Genomic DNA, 26,582 nt, shown 5'->3' with positions numbered 1-26,582 from the left:
AAAACCCCGAGGATTTTATTGGTAATAATATCTTGACGTCATTGCAGCATGGTAGGCCAATCAAACTGCAATGGTTGACATATCTATTCCATTATTTATAAGTTTATGCAATTTCATTTATTTGTCGCCGGTATTTTCAGGATTAATTAGCCTTTCTCGGTCACTCCTTTTGCCCTAATTCAAACTTTATACATAATCCCAACTTTTCTTGTCCTCATCAAAATTCAGGGGTATGGGGAACAAGTCTATTTATAAATTATAGAGAGAAAAGTGAAGTGTTAAAATATCCAGTTTCCGACTACTGTTGTTAGTGTGGTTCGTTTATACTATGTACGTTTTTACTTATGCAAGTATTGTGTAGTGTTTATATTATGTAATTCTTTACTAGTTTTTGCGGAAAAATGTTAGTAGGTGAGAAGTGAAAAATTTGGAAAAGGTATTGAATGTTTGAATTCAATTAAAGTTTGAGGGTTTAATGATAAGGGGATAAGCCAAATCTGGGAAATTTAACTTAAAGCAGGGGGAGAATCTGTAAAGTATTTAGAACATAAATTCGAGAAGGCTTTTTCTGGTGTCTCGTTTCTTAGAGATTTGGCCATGTATATGTCAACGAGAACAGTCCAGGGGGGGCTTTTGGGACTAAGGCTAGTCATGAGAAAGGGTCCGTTCCAAGGCATGGTTGAAAAACCAATAGATGGAACTTCCGTTCCAGGAAAGTTACATTCTTGGCTCATTTCTTAAGGCAGTCCATCTTTCGCCTTCGTCGTAGCTAGTTGTTCTTGTGCTACCTTATTTTCTCTATGAGTATTCTCACGTTATTTAATAAAGACCATGTACCAACGTTTATCGTCTATCTTTGGAATTTACGTAAACCATTACATCTGCCAATTATAAAAAGGCATACAAATAAAAAACCTAAAAAGTGATTTACAGAGTGGTGACAGCAGTGGTTTACAGTAGGATTACAGAGAACTATTGTTTCAATGAAAACACAAAAGCTAAGTATAAAAAACAAGAATATTGATTTAGGAATCAAACGTGAATATATAGCCTCACAACAAAAAACTAATCTATAACGCTTTTCATAGTCTTACAGGAGCTGTGATATCAGTAACTTCAGTATACAATTAAAATTATCTTAAAAACTAAGGCATGAAAATAATAAGTTTACAGTCATTAAATATAATAAAAATAATAGATTGATGTATCAGGTAATATCTTGGTTTCACCTAATATTACTCGAAATGAAGAACATATCAACCATGATATGCAAACTGGAAATCCAGTTATTTCTCTCTCTAGAACGGAGAATTTCAAGTTGTAATAAAAATTTTAAAGCGAGTCTGTAGTCTTAATATTAATAAGATTCCTTCACTTCGAATTTGTCTACAAAATAATCCTGAGATGTCCTTTTCAAGTCCAAAACGGCAGTCAATCTTTGAACTGAGTTCATTATGCAGAAGTGATGCCAAATTAAGCAAAAAAGAAACAAATAAAGCAACAATCTAAAAATACCTTACTTTCTTGGCTGTTAAAATTTCCCTTGGTTGGTTTATTTTTACTGTACCAAAACTCCTACATTGTTTGTGTCTTTAGTAAAGCGCTAGTTCTCTGTAATCCTAAAAACATAGGGATCTATCACCAGTTGATTTATTTGCAATAGTTTTATTGATATATGTTAGATGGACTGTGAAGTAGTAATTTTTGTTCGTTTTATGTTTCAACTCTGCTCTTTACTTCCCTCGAAAAAAACTTAGTTCTTTTTTTAATTTACACAAGAAGACAAACCCGCCCGCAAGATCCATTCGAAGTTTAGCTAACTTCAGCTCGTTTTCTTGCGCTTGATTGTATAACATTGAATGGAAATGCACTTGGCCACACGAGAATTCTGCAAAACAGCAACTTATTGAAGGTTTTGTAGGCTCAACGCATCTTTGTAAGCCCTCCTAATTTTCTCGTAGAAAATGTGCTAAAAATCTAGAAAGCGGATTGACCGAAACGATCTTTTAGGACCATTTGTTTGATACGATCAACCTGGGGGAAAACAACAAAAAAGAAACAAACAAATAAACATGGATCTGCGATCTTTCTTCTGGCAAAAAATAAAAAAATTCACATTTTTGTAGATGGGAGCTTGAAACCTCTACAGTAAAGTTCTGCGATACGTTGAATCTGATGGTACGATTTTCTTTAAGATTCCTTTACTTTTTGAGGGTATTTCTTCCCTTCTCGGAAACAAGGCAAATTTTCTCAGGCTCGTAGTGCTTGATGGGCAATATTAACTTAATGAATTTTATATATTTCGTATCAGCATAAGAAGCAAATTCTTTTGATGCATATTTTGCTATCAAAATTTTGTATTTTAGAGTATCGATTACTGTTGGGCCGAGTCGCTCCTTGATTATCACCAACTGTTTAATCAACTAACACACACAGGGTGCATTACTAAGAAAGCAGACGTAATAGATATTGAAGGAAAAAGTCCCGTGAGTGAAAACAAAAGAGTGTAGTTGTTTTTAAGGCTTTATTAAATGAGAAAAACAAGTTTTTTTTAACTGAAAGCAAGGAGCGACATTAAAACTTAAAATAAACACAAATTATTCCATATATGAAAGGGGCTGTCTCCTCCTTAACGGCTCGCTCTTTACGCTAAAGTTTTTTTTTTAAATAGAGTTGTGAAATTAATGCAGGTTTTGACTTTGGCTCACCGTAAATGAATAATTAAAACGAAATTTATATATTAATTTTCGTTTTTTTGGCTAAATGACTCTCGAAAGTTGTTTTATTTTATTTACGAACGTTTTTATTAGTAATAAATATACGTAACTTACGAATTAACTTGTGTAACGAACTTCTATATTCGTATATTTTTATTACGTATATTACGGGGTTCTCCCCTCGTCAATACCTCGCTCTTTACACTAAAGTTCAAATTATTTCCCAATTCTTTAAGAATGACCTTTTAATCACAAAGGCCGTTAATTAGAATAAATAGCTCTTATAAAAGTACTAAAACAAACTTTAGCGTAAAGAGCGAGGTATTGACTAGGGGGCGAATCCAATCATTTATTTAATAGTTTCTTTTCGTTTTAATTTTTGATGTTGAAAAGTCTTCAGTTGAAAAGTTTTTCAGTTGAAAACTTGTTTTTTTTTTATTTGTGATCGTTTTTTATATAATGCTGGGAAATCCGGTGCCCCCTTCATAGCAATGTTCCTTCCCCCATGAAAACTTCTTCCATGGATTGATCATCCCGCATAACCCCTTCCTCTGAACCCCCCACCTGAAAAAATCCCTACTGAAAACGGCTGTATACATCCCATAATAACCAATATGTAAACATTTGGCAAAGTTCATAACTTGCAGCTCTTCCCCCGGGGACTGTGGGTATTGAGTCATCCTCAAAGACATAGTTATTATATTTGTCGACCATTCTGAACAAAATGGCTATCCCAAAATTTTGATTGGGTGACTTTGGGGAAAAAATGAGCGTGGCAAGGGGCCTAGTTACCCTCTATTTTTTGGTCACTTACAAAGAGCACTAGAACTTTTAATTTCCGTTCGAATGAGACCTCCTTCGATGTTTTAGGGCCACTGGGTCGATACAATCACCCCTGGGGAAAAAACAAATAAACAAATAAACACGCACCTGTATCTTTCTTCTGGCAAAAAATACAAAATTCCACATTTTGCAGATAAGAGCTTGAAACCTCTACAGGCGGGTTCTCTGATGCGCTGAATCTGATGGTGTGTGATTTTCATTGAGGTTCCGTGGCTTTTAGGTGGTGTTTCCCTACTTTTTCCAAAAATAAGGCAAATTTTCTCAGGCGCATAACTTTTGATGTATTGAACTAAACTTGATGAAATTTATATATTTTAAATCAGCATAAAAATTTGATTGTTTTGATGTATCTATTGGTATGAACATTCCTTTTTTCAGAGCGTCAGTTACTATTGAGCCGGGTCACTCCTTACTTACAGTTTGTTCCCACGACCTGTTTGATATGCTTGGTTGTGTGCATACCGTCTCGTCAATACTATAGCACCAATTTTATTCAGAATCAGGCGTCTATGAGCTTTTTGTTTATTTTTTTAATTATTCGTGATAATAACAAATACCATATATGTTTTTTGGAAAAATCACTAAGCGAAGCAACAGCACTAGATAAGAAAATAAATCACAGCAACTCGCCATCCCAGAATAAAGTTTTGGGCATTAGCACCCTCCACCAAACAAAAAGTTTATGGGCACATCTATAATCAATATCAGGAGTGTGTATAACATGTTACGAATTTTAACGCTTCTTATCCGGTTGTATTTGAATTAAAGTAAGTGAATACTACTAAAGAGTAATCCCTTTTCTAGAATAAAATTTTATGTAATAGCCCTTAATCCTAAAACAAAAGCTTATGAGTACATTTATCATAGACGTTAATATTCCATACTAACCCTCAAAGTCATCTGCAAAGATAATTACCTTTCCGAATAGACTTTTATAGGTGGCTGCAATCATTACTCTTTGGGAATTCGACCTTGATGACAATATTGAAGTGATGGACTTTTCGTCGCATCCAAACCCTTTCATCGCTTTCTTCAACTTTTCACAGTCTTCGGTTGCATTGAAGTTAGACTTAGGTTTAACTGTAGGCTTCTAAAAAAGGAAAATTTATTACAAGACCTTCTGTTGAATGGCACGTGGTTTTAGTTTTTTTTTTTTACACTAATCGCAACAATATATTTATTCTACTTTGATTACTGTTTAACAATATGATGACGCAATTTAAAAATTTAGACAAACATAATTTATCTACACTTTTCAGCAATATAGCGATCTACGTTTCCATCCCAATTCCAACGCCTTGGGATCTTCTGAATCTTCTGAATCTTTCGGATCTTCTAGATCTTCTTTGCTCATAAATTCTTAAGAATGAACAAAATAATGGGAAAATTAGCTTTGCGAATTCAAAAGGAACAAATAGGCATTTTTGAAATGAATTAAATAAAGCTTTAGGAGAAATAATTAAACAAACAATTATAGCGAACAAACATGCAACAGGTACAAATATAGAACAATAAACAAATCTGGATGAATAAAACGAGTTAGACTTAAGTTAAATATTCAAATCAAACTCAAACGAACAAAAATAACTACAAAAGAGTTTCGTTACTCCCCTTTCACCCTCTCCTAACTGTAAAAGTCTAAAGCCTACTGCGTCATTTTCGTTTTATTGAAAACTATATGTCTTGAACAGTCATCCAAAAGAACTACTAAGAAAATATTTGTAATATAATTCGTTTTTGGTAAAGCACAAATGACGCAGTATGTTTTAGACTTTTACAGTTCTGGGAGGGGGCGGTATCAGAACTCTTGTTGGTGGTGATTTTGTTCGTTTTAAGTTTGATTTGCATATTCAATTTAAGTTTCCATCTATATTAACGCCTGATATATATCTGTTGGCTATGATTATTTATTTAATTTCTGTTCGTTTTGGGTTTCATTTATTCTTTAATAGCAATTTCTGGTCGTTTTAAGTTTGACTTGTTGTAGAAATTTATTTCTGTTGGTCTTAAGTTTAATTTAGCTCTTTACATTTCTTTGAAAACTTCTTTTTCTAATTTATTTTTTCAATTAATTTGTGAAATACTGACAATTCAACCTGGGTTTCGGGTTTCCTATGGGTATCATTTTTCATCTAAATTCTCATAAAGTCCAAAAGACCTTAAAAATGCTAAAATTCAAATTTAACTCCAATATCGTCGCACTATAAAGATTAGCCATAGCCTCTATGTTATGACTCAAGAGATTTTTGTTCCTTTTTTATAGGTTCGATATTTCTCTAAAAAGAATCTAACTAGTATCTAAAAGGCGCATTTTACGGAAATTAGATTTCCTTCCCTGTGTACATTTTTGTCGCTTAGATCAAAGCACCAGTTAACCCCGGTTTAAAAGGATGTAATCCTCTTTTTAAGCAGTGACGTGATTTTGTAAAAATCATGCGGGGGGGAGGGGTAAAGTTGGACCCAATTTTCCCAAATGAAGTGAAAATGACTGTAAAAGCTGAAAAACAAGCCACTTGGCACCATAAAGGCACTATATAGTACTATAAAAGTACTATAAAGGTGTTTCAAACCGGGGTATGGGAGGGTCTGTCCCCTCCCCTACTCCATAGCAAATTACGCCCCCGTTTTCAAGAAATAAGGAAAAAATGCGATATGTTTGAGGAGATACGTAAAAATAAATCAACACAATTAAAGCACCCTTTTTAACACAGAAAAAAAGGAGAGTAATTTATCTTTTTCTCTCGGGTTTCACAGGGAAGACTGTGTCTTGTTGTATTATATTTTACACCTTCTCTCAATTTCGAAGAGTTACCCCCTTTCAACCCCCGTATGAACATCTTCGTGCCAGTAGTAATCATTCTATATATTGAAAAGGGACATGAAAAGGGACAAGAAAAACCCTCTATATATTGAAAAGGGACAAGAAACGGGACAAGATAATAGTGTAATAGATATGAACCATACAAGAAACTGGTTTTTTATTTTTTGTATGTCAAACGGTTAGAGAAAGCTGGTGGTTACTCCATATGATAACTTGATTAGTCGTTTTTTTTAAAAAACTTGGCAAGCTATAATGTACTCAATTAAAAACCCTGATACCTAAATTAAGGGCCTATTAATCTTTTTGTATTTACAATTTGTTTACAATGAAGTGTTTTTTATAGCAGATATCACGATTCTTAGCAGTTCGTAGCCACTACGAGATAGTCAGATACCTAAATTAAGGGCCTATAAATCATTTTGTACCTACAATTTGTTTAGAATGAAGTGTTTTTTATAGCAGATATCGAGATTCTTAGCAGTTCTTAGCCATTACGAGACAGCTAGATAGCTAAATTAAGGGCCTATATATCTTTTTTCAACTACAATTTTTATAGAATGAAGTGTTTTTTTATAGAAGATATAAAGAATTTTAGCAGTTTGTAGGCATTATGAGATAGTCAGAAACCTAAATTAAGGACATATAAATCTTTTTGTACCTACCATTTGTTTAGAATGAGGTGTTTTTTTATAGCGTATATCATGATTCTTAGCAGTTCTTAGCTATTAAAAGATATACAGAAACCTAAATTAAGAGCCAATAAGTATTTTTGTAGTTGGATTTTGTTTATAATGAAGTGTTTTTATAGCAGATATCAAGATTCTTAGCAGTTCGTAGGAATTGCGAGATAGTCAGTTACGTAAATTAAGGGCCTATAAATATTTTTTTACCTAAAATTTGTTTATAATGAAGTGTTTTTTATAGCAGATATCAAGATTCTTAGCAGTTCGTAGCCATTGCAAGATAGTCAGATACCTAAATTAAGGGCCTATAAATCTTTTTGTTCGTACAATTTGTTAAGAATGAAGTGTTTTTTATAGCAGATATCAAGATTCTTAGCAGTAAGTAGGCATTACGAGATTGTCAGATACCTAAATTAAGGGCCTTTAAATCCTTTTCTACCTAATATTTGTATAGAATGAAGTGTTTTTTATAGTAAATATGAATAATATTAGCAGTTCGTAGCTCTTCTGAGATAGCCAGACCCCTAAATTAAGGTTTTATTAATCTTTTTGTATTTACAATTTGTTTAGAATGAAGTGTTTTTTATAGCAGATATCAAGATTCTTAGCAGTTCGTAGCCATTACGAGATAGTCAGATACCTAAATTAAGGGCCTATAAATAGTTTTGTACCTACAATTTGTTTAGAATGAAGTGTTTTTTATATCAGATATCAAGATTCTTAGCAGTTCTTAGCCATTGCGAGATAGTCAGATACATAAATTAAGGGCCTATAAATCTTTTTGTTAGTACAATTTGTTTAGAATGAAGTATTTTTTATATCAGATATCAAGATTCTTATCAGTTTGTAGCCATTGGGGATGGGGCGATGACAGTGTGGATGTCTTAGATGTGGATGTCTTAGACTAGTAATAGTGCTGTACTGTGGTACGAATTTCTTGTTAAAAACCCAAATGAATTAGTTGAAAATAAAGTTTTAACAAGAAATGTCTGAAAAGTATTTTTTTTGGGGGTGGGGGCGATGACAGAGTGGATGTCTTAGACTAGTTATACTGCTGTACTCTGGCATGAACTGCTTTCGAAAACCCGGATGAATTAGTTGAAAATAAAGTTTTGAAAGGAAATGTCTGAAAAGTATTTTTTGGGGGGGAATCCGAGCTATTTCGGGTTTTTGACCGTAAACTATAGTTTTTTTGCAAGAAAATTACGGGAAATACAATTTTCTGGTTCAAATGTGAAACTTAAGTCCATTTTTGGATCAAAAAAATAAACTATTTCAGCAAAATCTGAGATAATAAGTGTTTTTGACAGTAATCTATATTTTTTGGCAAGAAAATTATGGAAAATACAATTCTCTGGTTCATAGGTGAAACTTAAGTTCATTTTTGGTTCGAAAAATAAAACTATTTCTGTAAATTCTGAGCTAATAAGGGTTTTTGAGTGTAAACTCTAGTTTGTTGAAAGAAAATTATGGAAAATACAATTATATGGTTAAAATGTGAAACCTAAGTCCTTTTTGGATTGAAAAATAAAACTAAATTCGTAAAATCTTAACTAATAATTCAATATTTTTTTCATAAAAACAAAACTATTTTTTTTTTAAATTTATTTATTTTTTTATTTTTTTATCCATTTTAAAATGCCAAAGTATGCTTACGATTCTAACAATCGTGCTCTATAATTGGTCTGAGACATGATGTGGCTTTCCCACTGGTATTCTATGACCGCTTATCGTCAATACCTAGTCTACCGCATGCATTAAATCAGTATTTTTTGCACAGTGGAAGAATAAACACATAAGTCATATCTTTAAAAAAAGAAAGTGAAGATGGAACATTTTAATAGAGTGTGTTCACATAACAAGGTTATTGTAACATTGAACGCCGACAAGGAGAATTATTTAAACTGTAAAACAGGTACAATGAGTAGCACTATTAGAAATGTATGTCTGCAGTGTCATGATAGTAAGAAACTAAACTTCTTTGGTATACCAAAAAAATTCCACTCTTATGATGATGGTTATGTGAGATTGAGATCTCCAGAGATGATTGCACTCAAAGAGAATGCTAACATAAAAATAATTGTTGATGATAGAGGACAACTCCTTGCTACTGCTGCAGGTAACACATTACCTACGGATACATCCAATCATCAGCTTTCGGGTATTAGCATTCAACGGAAGGCTAATAAAAGAAAGGCCTACTCTGCTACTAATATCGTAAACCACATCTTGTTTACGTGCCGAAACTGCTACTTGTGTAAAAATAATGTGTTAATAGACAGTGAAATTGCAAGAAAAATAAAAATGGCATTGTCAAAAAATATCACTACGGAATATAAAGATGAAACGATGAAGAACAAAGCACCAGCAAACATTACTGGCATTGATCAAACACTCAATGAATCAAATAATAGCAAAGACGAAAAGCATATTGAGCCTGTTCATGAGACACCAGTAAAAATTGTGTGTGATTCAAAATGGAATAATGATTATTCTACTGATTACGAACAAATAGAAGACAATAACTACATTATCAAGAGATAACATTGTGAACTATTTTATGGAACATATTCAAAATGTCCAAAGTTATTCATTGATATTAATAATGTATCATAATACATTTTTGTATTAATATTCTACATAGCATTATTTCATTAAAAATATTACATTGTTACGGGTTCATTATTTTTTTGAGTAAGGTAGCTTATCAAGCGTTTAGAATGTATATTAAAACATCGGAGATGTCGGAAAAGGAATATGCGTACATCTATTGTCAGACACACTATTACCGTAAAATCTGAGCTATTAAGGGTTTTTGACCATAAACTCTAGTTTTTTGTAAGAAAATTATGGAAATACAATTCTCTGGTTCAAAGGTGGAACTTAAGTCTATTTTTGGATCGAAAAATAAAACTATTTCCGTAAAATCTGAGCTAATAAGGCTTTTTCGATCGTAAACTCTAGTTTCTTGTAAGAAAATTATGTAAAATACATTTTTGTACGTATCTTAAAATGACAAAATATCATTCTTGAATTCACCTCTTGGATACGCAATACAGAAATTATAAAAAAAAATTTTAATTTCTAGACTTCATTTGCAAGCAATATATAACGAGAGTTCTATGAATCCTCCCCGCAATGACTTCTAAGGGTTTTATGACTCCTCCCCACGATGAATTCAGATGGTTTTAGGAGTCATCCCCCTAGCCATAACTCTATTCAACAGTGAGCGAATGTATAAAAGTTTGACGATGTATTTCTCTTCTTAACAACTACATTAATAGCTTCCAAGATTATAGGAATGTATGACACTGAATTTAATAGTTTGGAAAAACCATCTTGTGGTGTTATATTTGAATGTTCATTTTTCTTATTGTCAATGAAACTCGTGGAAATTGACTATTATCATTGGATAGTGAACTATAGCTTGTTTGAGTGTGAAAAAAGCCTATGAAGTACTACATTACATCATACGAATAGACTGAGGTTCTACGATAGAGTTATTAAACTACTTAAAAATTGTGGTCAGAAACTGAGAAATGTCCAGGCGGAAGTTAGTAAAATTTGCAGCTTTTTCGGGGTTGAAGCACTCTATGTAAAGGGTAATGTACCTACAGATAAAGTCTTAATTCAAAAGTGTGACCCTAGGATTCCACTTTTCAATCTAGAAGAATTTAAGTGTCCTAAATTTGAAGGGGTTTATCATCGTCCTGAAGCCGAGGTCAGGTTCTTCGCGCACTGGATACCTAAGGACATGCCTGATCGTGATAAATGCATAAGACATGGTAAAAACTATTCTACATCATGGGACCATCGTTTTTGGATGCTTAAGAGTGAACGTGTGTATGACTATGTGTCATGACATAATTTTGTATTAATATTCTACATAGAATTATTTCACTAAAAAATATATTATGCATTACATTGTTATGTGTTCATTATTTTTAGAGTAAGCTAGCATATCAAAAGTTTTGAATGTCTATTATAATATCGGAGATGTGAGAAAAGGAGTTTGCATACATCTATTGTCAGACACATGGGGTAACATTGACAAAATATAGGTATCAGAATGAATAAATTCTTTATCAACATCCGTTGTTGGATATGTCATTATGTCATTACGAAAAAATTGTAAGTAAGTAGGAAGTAGGTAAGTAAGTAAGTAAGTAAGTAACAAACTCTTTTTTTAATTCATCTCTTGATTACAAAATAAATAAATTGCAAGATAGTAAACGATAAAAACAAAATTGAAGAAACTCTCTATTAACATTCTCTATCGATTGATTTAAATTCCTAGACAGGCAAAAAAGCATTTTTAAAAAATCCAATTCTAAAAGTGATTAAATTCAATATAAAAATCCATTTGTAGGACACATCGGAAAAAGTTGACACAATCTAAGTACCGGAAGGAAATAATTTCTTTTCAAAGTTTTTATCAGGTACTCCAGGTAAAAGTCATACTATCCCAGTTCTATTCATTCTTTCTTCATTTGCTGTTACTTTGTCTTTCTAGTATGCCGGTTTTTCTTTTCAGGTTGGATTATTTTGCTGTTACGTTTAATTTGGGTGATACCGTTTTTTAATTCTCTTTTATAGACTATCACATATTTTTGTATTAGAAAAAAAAAATTCTGGTTAGTCTTAATTTGATTGTCTGAAGAGTATTTTTTTGGGGGGAGATAAACTATAGGCTGAAAAAAAAGCTAAACTTTTAAAATCAAAACAACTGAAGATCAGTAGATAATTCCGTTGTTTTTTTTTGTTGTTTTTGTTAAACACGGTTAGCTGAAATAAAAGCGGAACTTTTAAAATCACAACAACTAAAGATCAGTAAATGATTCCTTTGTTGTTTTTTTTTTTTTGAACACAATTGGTTGAAACAAAAGCAGAAATTTTAAAATATTTTTTGTTAAACACGATTGGCTGAAATAAAAGCGGAACTTTTAAAATCACAACAACTAAAGATCAGTAAATGATTCCTTTTTTTTTTTTTTTTGAACACAATTGGTTGAAACAAAAGCAAATGTTTTAAAATAACAACAAATGAAGCTCAGTAAATAATTCCATTGTTTTTTTTTGTTAAACATGATTGATTTAAATAAAACAGGATCTTTCAAAATCACAACAATAGATTTGACCGGTTTTTCTTTTAATTTTGGCTTCATGTGTTGTTACGTTGAATTTAGATTAGACCGGTTTTTCTTTCTATAGTAGAGACTAGCGCATATTTTTAGAGTAGAAAAAAAAATTCTGGTTAGTCTGAAGTTGATTGTCTGAAAAGTATTTTTTTTTTGGGGCAGATACACGAATGGCTGAAACAAAAGCAGAACTTTTAAAATCACAACAACTGAAGATCAGTAAATAATTCCGTTGTGTTTTTTTTTGTTAAACTCGATTGACTGAAATAAAAGCGTAACTTTTAAAATCACAACAACTAAAGATCAGTAAATGATTCCTTTGTTTTTTGTTTTTTTTGTTAAACACAATTGGTTGAAACAAAAGTAGAACTTCTTAAATCACAACAACTGAAGGTCAGTAAATAATTCCATTGTTTTTTTTGTTAAACACGATTGATTGAAATAAAAGAGGAACTTTTAAAATCACAACAACTGAAGGTCAGTAAATAAAAAAAAACCTAAAATAATGTCATGAAATCAACATGCAAAGTCGACATAGCTTTATTTCATTTTTTAAGGTTCATTTGAACGAGGTTACGTGCGCGCCCGTAACCTCCTCTAAATGAACCTTAAAAAATTAAATAAAGCAATGTCGACTTAGCATGTTTATTTTCTGACATTATTTTCGGTTTTTTTTTTATTTACTGAACTTAAGTTTTTTTTATTTAAAAATGTACGCTTTTATTTAAACACATCATTCTTAACAAAAAAAAAACAATGGAATTATTTACTTACTGTCCTTTTATTTGATTTTAAATTTTATGATTTTACTTCAGTCAATCGTGTTCAACAAAAAAAAAAACAACGGAATCATTTAATGACCTTCAGTTGTTGTGATTTTAAAAGTTCTGCTTTTGTTTCAGCCAATCGTGTATCTCCCCCCCCAAAAAAAATACTTTTCAAACAATCAACTTCAGACAAACCAGATTTTTTTTCTACTCTAAAAATATGCGCTAGTCTCTACTATAGAAAGAAACCCCGGTCTAATCTAAATTCAACGTAACAACACATGAATCCAAAATTAAAAGAAAACCCGGTCAAATCTATTGTTGTGATTTTGAAAGATCCTCTTTTATTTCAATCAATCATGTTTAACAAAAAAAAACAATGGAATTATTTAATGAGCTTCATTTGTTGTTATTTTAAAACTTATGCTTTCTTTTCAACCAATTGTGTTCAACAAAAAAAAAACAAAGGAATCATTTACTGATCTTTAGTTGTTGTGATTTTAAAAGTTCCGCTTTTATTTCAGCCAATCGTGTTTAACAAAAAAGATTTTAAAAGTTCTGCTTTTGTTTCAACCAATTGTGTTGAACAAAAAAAAACAAAGGAATCATTTACTGATATTTAGTTGTTGTTATTTTAAAATTTCCGCTTTTATTTCATCAAACCATTTTTAACAAAAAAAAACGGAATTATCTACTGATCTTCAGTTGTTGTGATTTTAAAAGTTCTGCTTTTGTTTTAGCCAATCGTGTATCTCCCCCCAAAAAAAATACTTTTCAGACAATCAACTTCAGACTAACCAGAATTTTTTTTTTCTACTCTAAAAATATACGCTAGTTTCTACTATAGAAATAAAAACAGGTCTAATCTAAATTCAAGGTAGCAACACAAGAAGCGAAAATTAAAAGATAAACCAGTCTAATCTAAATTCAACGTAACAACAAATGAATCAAGAACGAATAGAACTTGGATTGTATGATTTTTACCTGGTGTATCCGATAAAAACTTTGAAAATGAATTTATTCTTTCCGGTACTTAGATTGTGTCAACTTTTTCCGATGTATCCGAGAAATGGATGTTGATATTATATTTAATCACTCTTAAACTTAGATTTTGTGAAATTGCTGTTTTGTCTGTCTAGGAAGTGAGTTCAATCGATAACGAATCTTAATAGAGAGTTTCTTCAATTTTTTTTTATAATTTCCTACATTAAAATTTCTGTATTGTGTAGCCAAGAGATGAATTAAAGAAAGAGTTTGTTACTTACTTACTTACTTACCTACTTCCTACTTACTTACAATTTTTTCATGATGACATAATGACATATCCAACAACGGATGTTGATAAAGAATTTATTCATTCTGTTACCTATATTTTGTCAATGTTACCCCATGTGTCTGACAATAGATGTATGCAAATTCCTTTTCTCACATCTCTCATGTTTTAATAGACATTCTAAGCTTTTGATATACTAGCTTACTCTAAAAATAATGAACACATAACAATGGAATACATAATATATTTTTAGTGAAATAATGCTATGTAGAATATTAATACAAAGTTATGTCATGACACATACTCATACACAGAGTCACTCTTAGACATCCAAAAATGATGGCCCCATCATTTAGAAGAGTTTTTTACCATATCTTATGCATTTATCATGATCAGGCATGCCCTTAGCTATTCAGTGCGCGAAGAACCTGACCTCGTCTTCAGGAGGATGATAAACCCCTTCAAATTTAGGACACTTAAATTCTTCTAGATTGAAAAGTGGAATCCTAGGGTCACACTTTTGAATTAAGACTTTATCTGTAGGTACATTACCCTTTACATAGAGTGCTTCAACCCCGAAAAAGCTGCAAAATTCACTGACTTCCTCCAGAACATTTCTCAGGTCCTGGCCACTATTATTAAGTGGTGTAATAACTCTATCATAGAATCTCAGTCTGTTCATATGATGCAATGTAGTACTCCATAAGCTTTTATCATACTCAAACATGTTAAAGTTTACCAACCAATGATAACATTCAATTTCTTAGAGTTCCATTGACAATAATAAAAATACACATTCAAATATAACACCACAAGATGATTTTTTCAAACCGATAAACTCTGTGTCATAGAGTCCTATCATCTTGGATGCTATTAATGTAGTTGTTAAGAAGAGAAATACATCATCAAACTTTTATACCTTCGCTCAAGGTTGAATGAAGTTATGGCTAGGGGAGTGGCTCCTAAAACCATCTGAATTCATCGTGGAGAGGAGTCATAAGACCCTTAGAAGTCATTGTGGAGAGGGTTCATAGAACTCTCGGTATCTATTGCTTGCAAATGAAGTCTAGAAATTAAAATTTTTTTTTATAATTTCTGTATTGCGTATCCAAGAGGTGAATTCAAGAATGATATTTTGTCATTTTAAGATACGTACAAAAATGTATTTTACATAATTTTCTTACAAGAAACTAGAGTTTACGGTCCAAAAGGCCTTATTAACTCAGATTTTACGAAAATAGTTTTATTTTTCGATCCAAAAATAGACTTAAGTTGCACATTTAAACCAGAGAATTGTATTTCCATAATTTTCTTACAAAAAACTAGAGTTTACGGTCAAAAACCCTTAATAGCTCAGATTTTACGGAAATAGTGTGTCTGAAAATAGATGTTCGCAAATTCCTTTTCCTACATCTCCTAAGTTTTAATATACATTCTAAACGCTTGATACGCTAGCCTACTCTAAAAAATAATGAACACTAAACAATATATTATTTTTAATGAAATTATTCTATTTTACATTACAATACAAAAATATATTAGGTTACGTTACTATTATCTCTGACCAGATTCTCTTATTTTAGAAATGATCTATAAAAAGGTTCACATGGCTCTCTCTGAGCACAACCGTCGTCTTCGTATATCAGTTGGTAATCATTGTAATCATTTTAATTACGTTCTGAACACAGAAAAATTTTTACAGGTTTCTTCTGAAAAGGCTCAATATGCTTTTCATCTTTGCTATTATTTGATTCATTGAGTGGTTGATCAATGCCAGTAATGATTGTTGGTGCTTTGTTCTTCATCATTTCATCTCTATATTCATTAGTGATATTTTTTGACAATACCATTTTAATTTTTCTTGCAAGTTTAGTGTCTATTATTACATTATTTTTAAACAGGTAGCAGTTTTAGCAAGTAAAAAAGATATATTAGTAGCAGAGTAGGCCTTTCTTTTATTAGCCTTCCGTTGAATGCTAATACCCGAAAGCTGATGATTGGATGTATCCGTAGGTAATGTGTTCCCTGCAGCAGTAGCAAGGAGTTGTCCTCTATCATCAACAATTATTTTTATGTTAGCATTCTATTTGAGTGCAATCATCTCTGGAGATCTCAATCTCGCATAACCACCATCAAAAGAGTTGAAATTTTTCGGTATCCCAAAGAAATTTAAGTCCTTACTGTCATGACAATGCATGCATACATTTCCAATAGTGCTACCACTTGTAATTGTTTCATAGTTTAAATACTTCTCCTTGTCGGCATTCAATGCTACAATAACCATGTTATGTGAACACGCTCTATTAAAATGTTCCATCTTCACTTTCTTTTTTAAAAGATATGACTTATGTGTTTATCGTTCCACTGTGTAAAAAATACTGATTTAAAACATACAGTAGACTAGGTAGTGACGATGAGCAGTCATAGAATACCAGTGGGAAAGCCACATCGTGTCTCTGACCAATCATAGAGTACAATTGTTAGAACCGTAAGCATACTTTAACATTTTAAGATAGATACAAAAAGAAAAAAATAAATAAAGTTGAAAAATTTCGAAGTTTAAAAAAAAAAATAGTTTGTTTTTAAGAAAAAAATATTGAATTATTAGTTCAGATTTTACGGATATAGTTTTATTTTTCAATCCAAAACATGACTTATGTTTCTCATTTGAGTAATATAATTATATTTTCAATAATTTTCTTTCAATAAACTAGAGTTTACTGGCAAAAACTCCTAGCAGCTAAGATTTTACAAAAATATGTTTATTTTTCGATCAAAAAATGTATTTAAGTTTCACATTTGACCCAAAGACTTGTATTTTCCATAAATTTATTGCAAAAAACTATAGTTTAAGTTCAAAAACCCTTTTTAGCTCAAATTTTACGGAAATAGTTTATTTTTTCGATCCAAAAATGGACTTGAGTTTCACATTTGAACCAGAAAATTGTATTTTCCGTAATTTTCTTGCAAAAAGCTAGTGTTTACGGCCAAAAACCCATATTTGCTCAGATTTTACAGAAATAGTTATAATTTTTTCGATCCTAAAAAGGACTTAAGTTTCACATTTTAACCAAAGAATTGTATTTTCCATAATTTTCTTGCAAAAAAACTAGAGTTTACGGTCAAAAACCCTAATTAGCTCAGATTCCCCCCCAAAAAAAATACTTTTGCGACCTTTCTTGTTAAAACTTTATTTTCAACTAATTCATCCGGGTTTTCGAAAGCACTTCCTGCCAGAGTACAGCACTATAACTAGTCTAAGACATCCCCTCTGTCATCGCCCCCACCCCCCAAAAAAAAATACTTTTCAGATATGTCTTGTTAAAAATTTATTTTAAACTAATTCATTTGGGTTTTTAACAAGAAATTCATACCACAGTACATCACTATTAGTAGACTAAGACATCTACATCTAAGACATCCACTCTGTCATCGCCCCATCCCCAATGGCTACAAACTGATAAGAATCTTGATATCTGCTAAAAAAACACTTCATTCTAAACAAATTGTAAATACAAAAATATTAATAGGCCCTTAATTTAGGTATCTGACTATCGCGTAATGACTACGAACTGCTAAAAATCTTGATATGTGCTATAAAAAACACTTCATTCTAAACAAATTGTAGGTACAAAAGATTTTATAGGCCCTTAATTTAGGTATCTGACTATCTCGTAATGGCTACGAACTGCTAAGAATCTTGATATCTGCTATAAAAAACACTTAATTCTAAACAAATTGTACGAACAAAAAGATTTATAGGCCCTTAATTTAGATATCTGACTATCTCGTAATGGCTACGATATGCTAAGAATCTTGATATCTGCTATAAAAAACACTTCACTCTAAACAAATTGTAGGTACAAAAATATTTATAGGCCCTTAATTTAGGTATCTCACTATCTCGTAATGGCTGCGAATTGCTAAGAATCTTGATATCTGCTATAAAAATCACTTCATTCTAAACAAATTGTAAATACAGAAATATTAATAGGCCCTTAATTTAGGGATGTGGCGATCTCATAATAGCTACGAACTGCTAAGAATCTTCATATCTGCTATAAAAAACACTTCATTCTAAACAAATTGTAGGTAGAAAAGGATTTATAGGCCCTTAATTTAGGTATCTGACTATCTCGTAATGCCTACAAACTGCTAAGAATCTTGATATCTGCTATAAAAAAAAACTTCATTCTAAACAAATTGTACGAACAAAAAGATTTATAGGCCCTTAATTTATGTATCTGAATATCTCGCAATGGCTACGAACTGCTAAGAATCTTGATATATGCTATAAAAAACACTTCATTCTAAACAAATTGTAGGTACAAAAATATTTATAGGCCCTTAATTTAGGTATCTGACTATCTCTCAATGGCTAAGAACTGCTAAGAATCTTGATATCTGCTATAAAAAACACTTCATTATAAACAAATTGTAAATACAAAAATATTTATTGGCTCTTAATTTAGGTATCTGAATATCTCTTAATAGCTAAGAACTGCTAAGAATCATGATATATGCTATAAAAAACACTTCATTCTAAACAAATTGTAGGTACAAAAAGATTTATAGGCCCTTAATTTAGGTGTCTGACTATCTCGTTATGCCTACAAACTGCTAAGAATCTTGATATCTTCTATAAAAAACACTTCATTCTAAACAAATTGTAGGTACAAAAAGATTTATAGGCCCTTAATTTAGGTATCTGACTATCTCGTAATGGCTACGAACTGCTAAGAATCTCGATATCTGCTATAAAAAACACTTCATTCTAAACAAATTGTAGGTACAAAAAGATTTCCAGGCCCTTAATTTAGATATCTGACTATCTCGCAATTCAGACAAATTGCTAAGAATCTTGATATCTGATATAAAAAAACACTTCATTCTAAACAAATTGTAGGTACAAAATGATTTATAGGCCCTTACTTTAGGTATCTGACTATCTCGTAATGTCTACGAACTGCTAAGAATCGTGATATCTGCTATAAAAAAACACTTCATTGTAAAAAAATTGTAAACACAAAAAGATTAATAGGCCCTTAATTTAGGTATTAGGGTTTTTAATTGAGTACATTATAGCTTGCCAAGTTTTTTAAAAAACCGACTAATCAAGTTATCATATGGAGTAACCGCCAGCTTTCTTTAACCGATTGACACACAAAAAATAAAAAACCAGTTTCTTGTATGGTTCATATCTATTACACTATTATCTTGTCCCGTTTCTTGTCCCTTTTCAATATATAGAGGGTTTTTCTTGTCCCTTTTCATGTCCCTTTTCAATATATAGAATGATTACTACTCGTGCCACCCAGATACACCACGCGTGGCAAAGTTCAGCCAATCCTGGCACAATTCCCGTAACACTTAACACAGTTTCGCCACGCTTGCCAGGCTCCAATTAGTGGCCGTGATTTGTGCAAGTGGACAACCCTTGCTTATTCTTTCCTATTTGTACACCCAGTATCCTTGCATAAGCCTCGCTAGGATGCTAGAATGTTTGATTTATTTTTGCCTAATAAAGTCTAAACCCAGTCGATAATGACGGGAAGCTTCGGTGAAGAAAAACGGTGTCTGGCATACCCTACCCCCCCCCCGCGGTATGCGTACCTTGTATAGCCTGATTCACATAAGGAAATAATTTTTGTGTATTTTTTGCCATTTCATTTTTTAAGACAAATTTTCAAAAGGGGAAGGTGTTTCTTTTTTTAATCTAGGGGTCAACCAGAGGCGTAATACCTGGCAGGTGCAGAGGCTGGAAGGAGTTATTTTAATTATGGGCTGCTTAAAATAATTTGTATGCGGTTTTACAAATGACAAAAATAGAACCAAACTCAAAATGGGGCATAATTTGCACTTTACTGAAAACAACTAAAGGCATAGGGGTTTTGAGCCCTGAGCCCTAGTCATGTTAATTTCTGATGGTTTTTAATTTCACGTGGTTATTTATTGTAGTTTCTGTTTGTTTTGGGTTTCATTTATTTATTGATGCTGATTTCTGGTAATTTTACGCTTGGTAGATTATTTGATACTTTTTTCACTCATTTTCGGTTTAATATAGTTCTTTACTTTTCTTTGAAAAACCAATTTTTGGTAAAAGTTATTTTCATTAATACATAAATAAAGACTCCCATGATATGTTATGGAATACTTAATCTTGTATATAAGAATCAAGGCCGTACCAAGGATTTTTTTGGAGGGGGTTTTACTCAAAAAAAAAATTTCGGGGAGTTTTATACAAAAAAAATCAAAAAACGCATACAAAATTTTTTTATGTCCATTTTTGTTATGTTTTTACGAGTCAGACAAACATTTTTTTTGGGGGGGGGATCAAACACCCTACCACCACCAACCCCATGGATACGGCCTTGAGACAAATCATAGTTTCGGTAATAATTTCTTATTCTCCTCTTTGTCTGGTTTGTCATTAAAAATATAGACCTGTTAACCGTTAATCTAAGCAAGAAAAAATCTATTCGTAGTAACTCACGTCGGAGAACCTTATGTATGGTAATAAGGTGATTGATATTCCAGACTGATATTCTGTCAAACCTCATTTTGAGAGTTCTTTCCGTTATTTTGGTCTCTTAATTTCACTTGCGACAATCACAAGTAGTCGCAATTGCAAATAGTAATAGACAATGTGTCAAACATTCTCAGCCACTTTCACAATTAGTTGCAGTCGTAATCGTAAGTAGCTGCAGAAGCGAGTAGTGTACTCATAGTTGCATTTAGCCGCAATCACAGTTCCAAGCAGTCGCAGTTATAAGTAGTTGGAGCTACAGTCGCTGTAGTAGCAGTTGCAGTTATAGTAGTAGCAGTTGCAAGTAGTCATAGTTGCCGTTAAAATTATTCACGGTTGCTTTTAGCCGGAGTTGTAATTCCAATTAGCCGTAGCGACCATCAGAAGTAGTTGCAGTTGCAAATAGTCACAGCCAATGAGTCAAACATTCACAGCCAGTTTCACAATTAGTTGCAGTCGTATTCGTAACTAGCTGCAGAAGTGAGCATTAATTGCAGTCAAAGTTGCATCTAGTCACAATCAAAGTTGCAAGTAGTCACAGTCATAAGTAGTTGGAGGTACAGTCACAGTAGTAGCAGTTGCAGTTTCAGTAGTAGCAGTTGCAAGTAGTCACAGTTGCAGTAGTAGTATTTGCAAGTAATCATAGTTGCCGTTAAAATTAGTCACAGTGGCTTGCAGCCGCAATTGCAATTCTATTAGCCGTAGAGACAAGCGCAAGTAGTCGCAGTTTCAAATAGTCACAGTCAATGTGTAAAACATTCGCAATCACTTTCAGAGGCAACGTTATAGTGTTGCTCATAGTTAAGACCATACGGCTCCAATGTTTTGTTTTTATTTATTAATTTTTTTTCCCAGAGGCACTTGATATGGAAGGGGTCGTCGTATAAACTTCAAAGGGAGTTCATTCGATTGTAAATAGGAAGTTACAGTTTCTTTTTTGAGAGTCAAAAGTGATCGGAGGGCAACTATCCCCCCCACGCCCTTTTTTTCCAAATGTGTCCGATAAAAATTTTGAGATGCCTATTTTTAAAAATAGTTTAATGATCACATAACAAAAACTCTGGTGTCTACACAGCCCCCAAGGGCCCGGGGGCAGGTGTTATAAGTTATGCCCTGGGGCCATATATGGTTCTTATTGAAGGGATCCTGGTACAAGCTTCAAAGAGGGCTCCTTTGATTGGAAATAAAAAGTTTCAGTTCACTTTTTAAGAGTCAAAAGATATCGGAGGGTAACCAGCCCCCCCTGCTTTTTTTTCCCAATTGTATCCGATAAAAATTTTGAGATAGCCATTTTGTTAAAAATAGTTCAAAGATCATTTAACAAAATCTCCGATGTCGACAAAACCCCCCAGGGGAAGGCGTTGTAAGTTATGCCCTGGGGGCATATATGGTTCTTATGGAAGGGATGTTTTTATAAACTTCAATTAGGGTTCATTTGATTGGAAATTAAAATTTCTAGTTCACTGGTTAAGAGTCAAAAGAGATCGGAGGGCTCTTAGCCCCACCACCACGCCCTTTTTCCTCAAATCCATCCGTTAAGAACTTTGAGATAGCCATTTTTTTAAATAGTTCGAAGACCATATAACGAAAATTCTGGGGTCGACACAGCCCCCTAGGGCCCGGGGATATGCATCGTAAGTTATGCCCTGGGGGAATATGTGGTTCTTATGGAAGGGATGCTCATAAAATCTTCAGAGAGGACTTATTTGATTGGAAATTGGAAGTTCTAGTTCAGTTTTTAAGAGCGAAACGAGATCAAAAGGCTACTATCCTCCCACACCTCTTTCTCCCCAAATGCGTCCGATAAAAATTCTGAGATAGCCATTTTGTTAAAAATTGTTCAAAAGTCATGTAACAAAACTCAGGTGTCGACACAACCCCCCGGGTCCGGGGGCAGGTGCTGTAAGTTATGCCCTGGGGTATAGATGGTTCTTATAAAAGGGATGATCGTATAAACTTCGGAGAGGGCTCATTTGGTTTGAAGCTGAAAGTTCGAGTTCACTTTTTTAGATTCAAAAGAGATCCAAGGGCAACTAGCCCCCCCCCCCCCACGCCTTCTTTTTCCAAACCAATGTGATGAAAATTTTGAGATAGACATTGTGTTAAAAATAGTTCAAGGGTCGGATAGGAAAACCTCCGGTGTCAATTTACCCCCCCAGGGCCCGGGGGAAGGGGTTCTAATTTATGCCCAGAAGGCATGTAAGTAGAGGTGACCCTATAACTCCCACGAGTCCCACCTGCTGCCACCTACAACTTTTTTTACATAGTTTATGTCTGTTTGTTGTCAGTGAGAATGAAAAAACAGGAATTTTGTCACATTTATGGATGTTTTCTTGGATGGTTATGTGTGTTGGTCGATTTATTTAATGTTTTTCATGGATGTTTTATGGTTTTTGTCAGTGAGAATTTGAAAAAACAGGAACTTTGTCACATTTATGTCTGTTTTTATGGACTTTGTCAGTGAGAATTTGAAAAACAGGAACTTTGTCACTTTCAAGGATCATTGAGTCATTACTCAAATCGTTTCCGGGCAAAGTTAATGACACTTCCTTCTTCTTGTTGCTGGAGGCACAGTTAATGTCATTTCTTTCCTGTTGTGGTTTGAGGCAGATGCTATGAGTTTCCGGCAAATAGTATTTGTTGTTGTTGTTCGAGCCAATGTTTTGATCTTAGCGTGCGAAAAGGTTTCTTTGTAATTTCAAATGTGACAGCCCGGGGATGCTAAACAAAAGGAACACGCTGAATTACGTTTAGGGATTATTTGGGCGAAACTGTTTTAGCCATTTTATGGAATTATTTCGGCGAAACAGTTAGAGGCATTTTAAAAGATGATTTAAAAGATGTTTTAGAAGAGGTTTTGAGTGTGGTCGTTATAATACACAAGTTCCATTTGAACAGTGTTGTGAGGTCCTCTACCCCAACCCCAACGGGCTCCGATCCCCCTACCTCAACCCCGAAGGAAGTCCCCGGTCCCCAAAGGTCCACCGGGCTCCCAAAGGGCCCCCACCCCTTTGGCCCCAAAGGGCCCCCTCCCTCTCCCTCCATCTCCTCCCCCCATCTCCCCCTCCCCCTCCATCTCCCCCTCCCCCTCCACTCCCCTTCCTCCACTCCTCCCTCCCCTCCTCCCCCTCCCCTCCCCTCCCCTCCCCTCCCCTCCCCTTCCCTCCCCCTATTTTTTAATATTTTTTTATGCATTGAAACACAGAACGACCCCCTCCCTCTGGCCCCTCCCCCTGCCCCTCCTCCCCCCCCAAAGGGCCCCCGGCACCCCAAAGGCCTGATTTTTCAAAGTTCATTTTGGATTTCTTTCATTGAAATGCAAGAGTTGGAATATTTCAGTAGTGTATGGTCGTGGTTTACCTTGTCACAGTTATATTTTCCTGATTTTTCAAAGTTCATTTTGAATTTCTTTCGTTTAAATTAAAGAGTTGGAATATTTCAGTAGTGTTTGGTTGTGGTCTACCTTGTCAGAGTTACATTTTCTTGATTTTTCAAGGTTCATTTTGAATTTCTTTCGTTGAAATGCAAGAGTTGGAATATTTCAATAGTGTTTTGTTGTGGTTTACCATGTCACAGTTACATTCTCTTGATCTTTCAAAGTTCATTTTGAATTTATTTCATTGAAATGCAAGAGTTGGAATATTTCAGTAGTGTTTGGTTGTGGTTTACCTTGTCACAGTTACATTTTCTTGATGTTTCAAAGTTCATTTTAGATTTTTTTTTGTTGAAATGCAAGAGTTGGAATATTTCAGTAGTGTTTTGTAGTGGTTTACCTTGTCACTATTACATTCTCTTGATGTTTCAAAGTTCATTTTTTTTTTTCGTTGAAATGCAAGAGTTGGAATGTTTCAGTAGTGATTTATTGTGGTTTACCTTGTCACAGTTACATTTTCTTGATTTTTCAAAGTTCATTTTGAATTTTTTTAGCTGAAATGCAAGAGTTTTTATCTTTCATTAGTGTTTTGTTGTGGTTTACAATGTCACCTATACAATTTATTTATTTTTCAAATTTAAATTTTAATTTATGTCGTTTAATTTCTATATTTTTAATATTTAAGTATTTTTTTGTTTTTGATTAAATTGTCACACTTACATTTCCTTGATCTTTCAAAGTTCATTTTGAATTTCTTTCTTTGAAATGCAAGAGTTGGAATATTTCAGTAGTGTTTGGTTTTGGTTTACCTTATCACAGTTAAATTCTATTGATGTTTCAAATTTAAATTTGTATTTTTTTTGTTGAAATGCAAGAGTTGGGAATATTTAAGTATTGTTTTATAGTGGTTACCTTGTTACTGTTACATTCTCTTGATGTTTCAAAGTTCATTTTTTATTCGTTGAAATGCAAGAGTTGGAATGTTTCAGTAGTGTTTATTGTGGTTTACCTTGTCACAGTTACATTTTCTTGAATTTTCAAAGTTCATTTTGAATTTCTTTCGTTGAAATGCAAGAGTTGGAATATTTCAGTAGTGTTTTATTGTGGTTTACATTGCCACAATTACATTTTCTTTATTTTTCAAGTTCATTTTGAATTTCTGTAGTTCAAATGAAATAGTTGGAAGATTTCAGTAGTGGTTGGTTGTGGTTTACCTTGTCACACTTACATATTCTGGATTTTTTAAGGTTCATTTTGAATTTCGTTCATTGAAATGTAGGAGTTGGACAATTTCTGGAGTGTTTTCTTATGATCTACCTAAACACAGTTACACTTTCTTGATTTGACAAACTTGCTTTTTAATTTATGTTATTGAAAATCAAGAGTTGGAATATTTCAGTAGTGTATGGTTGTGGCTTAAATTGTCGAAGTTACATTTTCTTGATTTTTCAAAGTTGATTTTTAATTTATTTCTTTTAATTGCTTATGTTTTAATTTTTTTGGAGTGTTTGGTTGCTTTTTACCTTGTTACAATTAGATTTTCATTTTTTTTAAAGGTTCATTTTGAATTTCAATCTTTGAAATGAAATATTTGGAATATTTCAGTTGTGTGTGTTTGTTTATTAAAAAGCCACATTTACATATTCTTGATTTTTCAAGGTAAATTTTGAGTTTCTTTCTTTGAGATTCAAGAGTTGGAATATTTCAGTAGTGTTTGGTTGTGGTTTACCTTGTCACAGTTACATTTTCTTGATTTTTCAAAGTTCATTTTGAATATCGGTCGTTGACATTTGATATTTTGACAGTCTCAGTATTTTTTGGCTGGGGAATACCTTGTGAAAGTTTAATTTCCTTGTTCTTTCAAATTTCTCTTTTACCTCATATACCTCAGAGCTGGAGTCGGACAATTTCAAAAATGTGGGCTTATGGTTCACATTGTCACAAATTCATTTTCCCGATTGTTCAATGTTCATTTTGAACTTCAATCGTTGAAATGCAAGCGTTGTAATATTTCAGTAGTGTTTTGTTGTGGTTTACCACGTCACAGTTACATTCTATCGATTTTTCAAAGTTCATTTTGAATTTCTTTCATTGAAATGCAAGAGTTGGAATATTTCAGTAGTGTTTGGTTGTGGTTTACGTTGTCACAGTTACTTTTTCTTTATCTTTCAAAGTTCATTTGAATTTATTTCTTTGTAATGCAAGATTTGGAATATTTAAATAGTGTTTTGACTTGGTTTAAATAGTCACAATTACATTTCATAGATTTCGCAAAGTTCATTTTGAATTTCTTTCGTTGAAATACAAGATTTTGAATATTTAATTTTTTTTTGGTTGTTTTTGACATTGTCAAAGTTACATTTTCTTTATTTTTAAAAGTTCATTTTGAATTTCTTTGGTTGAAATGCAAGAGTTGGAATATTTCAGTAGTGTTTGGTTGT

At 32.9% G+C, this 26,582-nt stretch overlaps 1 protein-coding gene across 1 annotated transcript in view; it reads left to right on the top strand.

Moving 5' to 3' along the window:
• The window catches only part of LOC148956309 (annexin A13-like), a 205,723-nt gene that overhangs the window by 25,710 nt on the left and 153,431 nt on the right, over positions 1-26,582 (top strand). The window contains exon 2 of the mRNA XM_089090329.1: positions 4,499-4,642. Coding sequence (XP_088946455.1) covers positions 4,499-4,642 — 144 coding nt within the window. The remainder of the gene's footprint in view (positions 1-4,498; positions 4,643-26,582) is intronic.

Source organism: Artemia sp. Qi Xiang Cuo, chromosome 1 (genome assembly GCF_049724085.1).
Source record: "Artemia sp. Qi Xiang Cuo chromosome 1, ASM4972408v1, whole genome shotgun sequence".
NCBI lineage: Eukaryota > Metazoa > Arthropoda > Branchiopoda > Anostraca > Artemiidae > Artemia > Artemia sp. Qi Xiang Cuo.
This window is presented reverse-complemented; position numbering and strand designations above follow the sequence as displayed.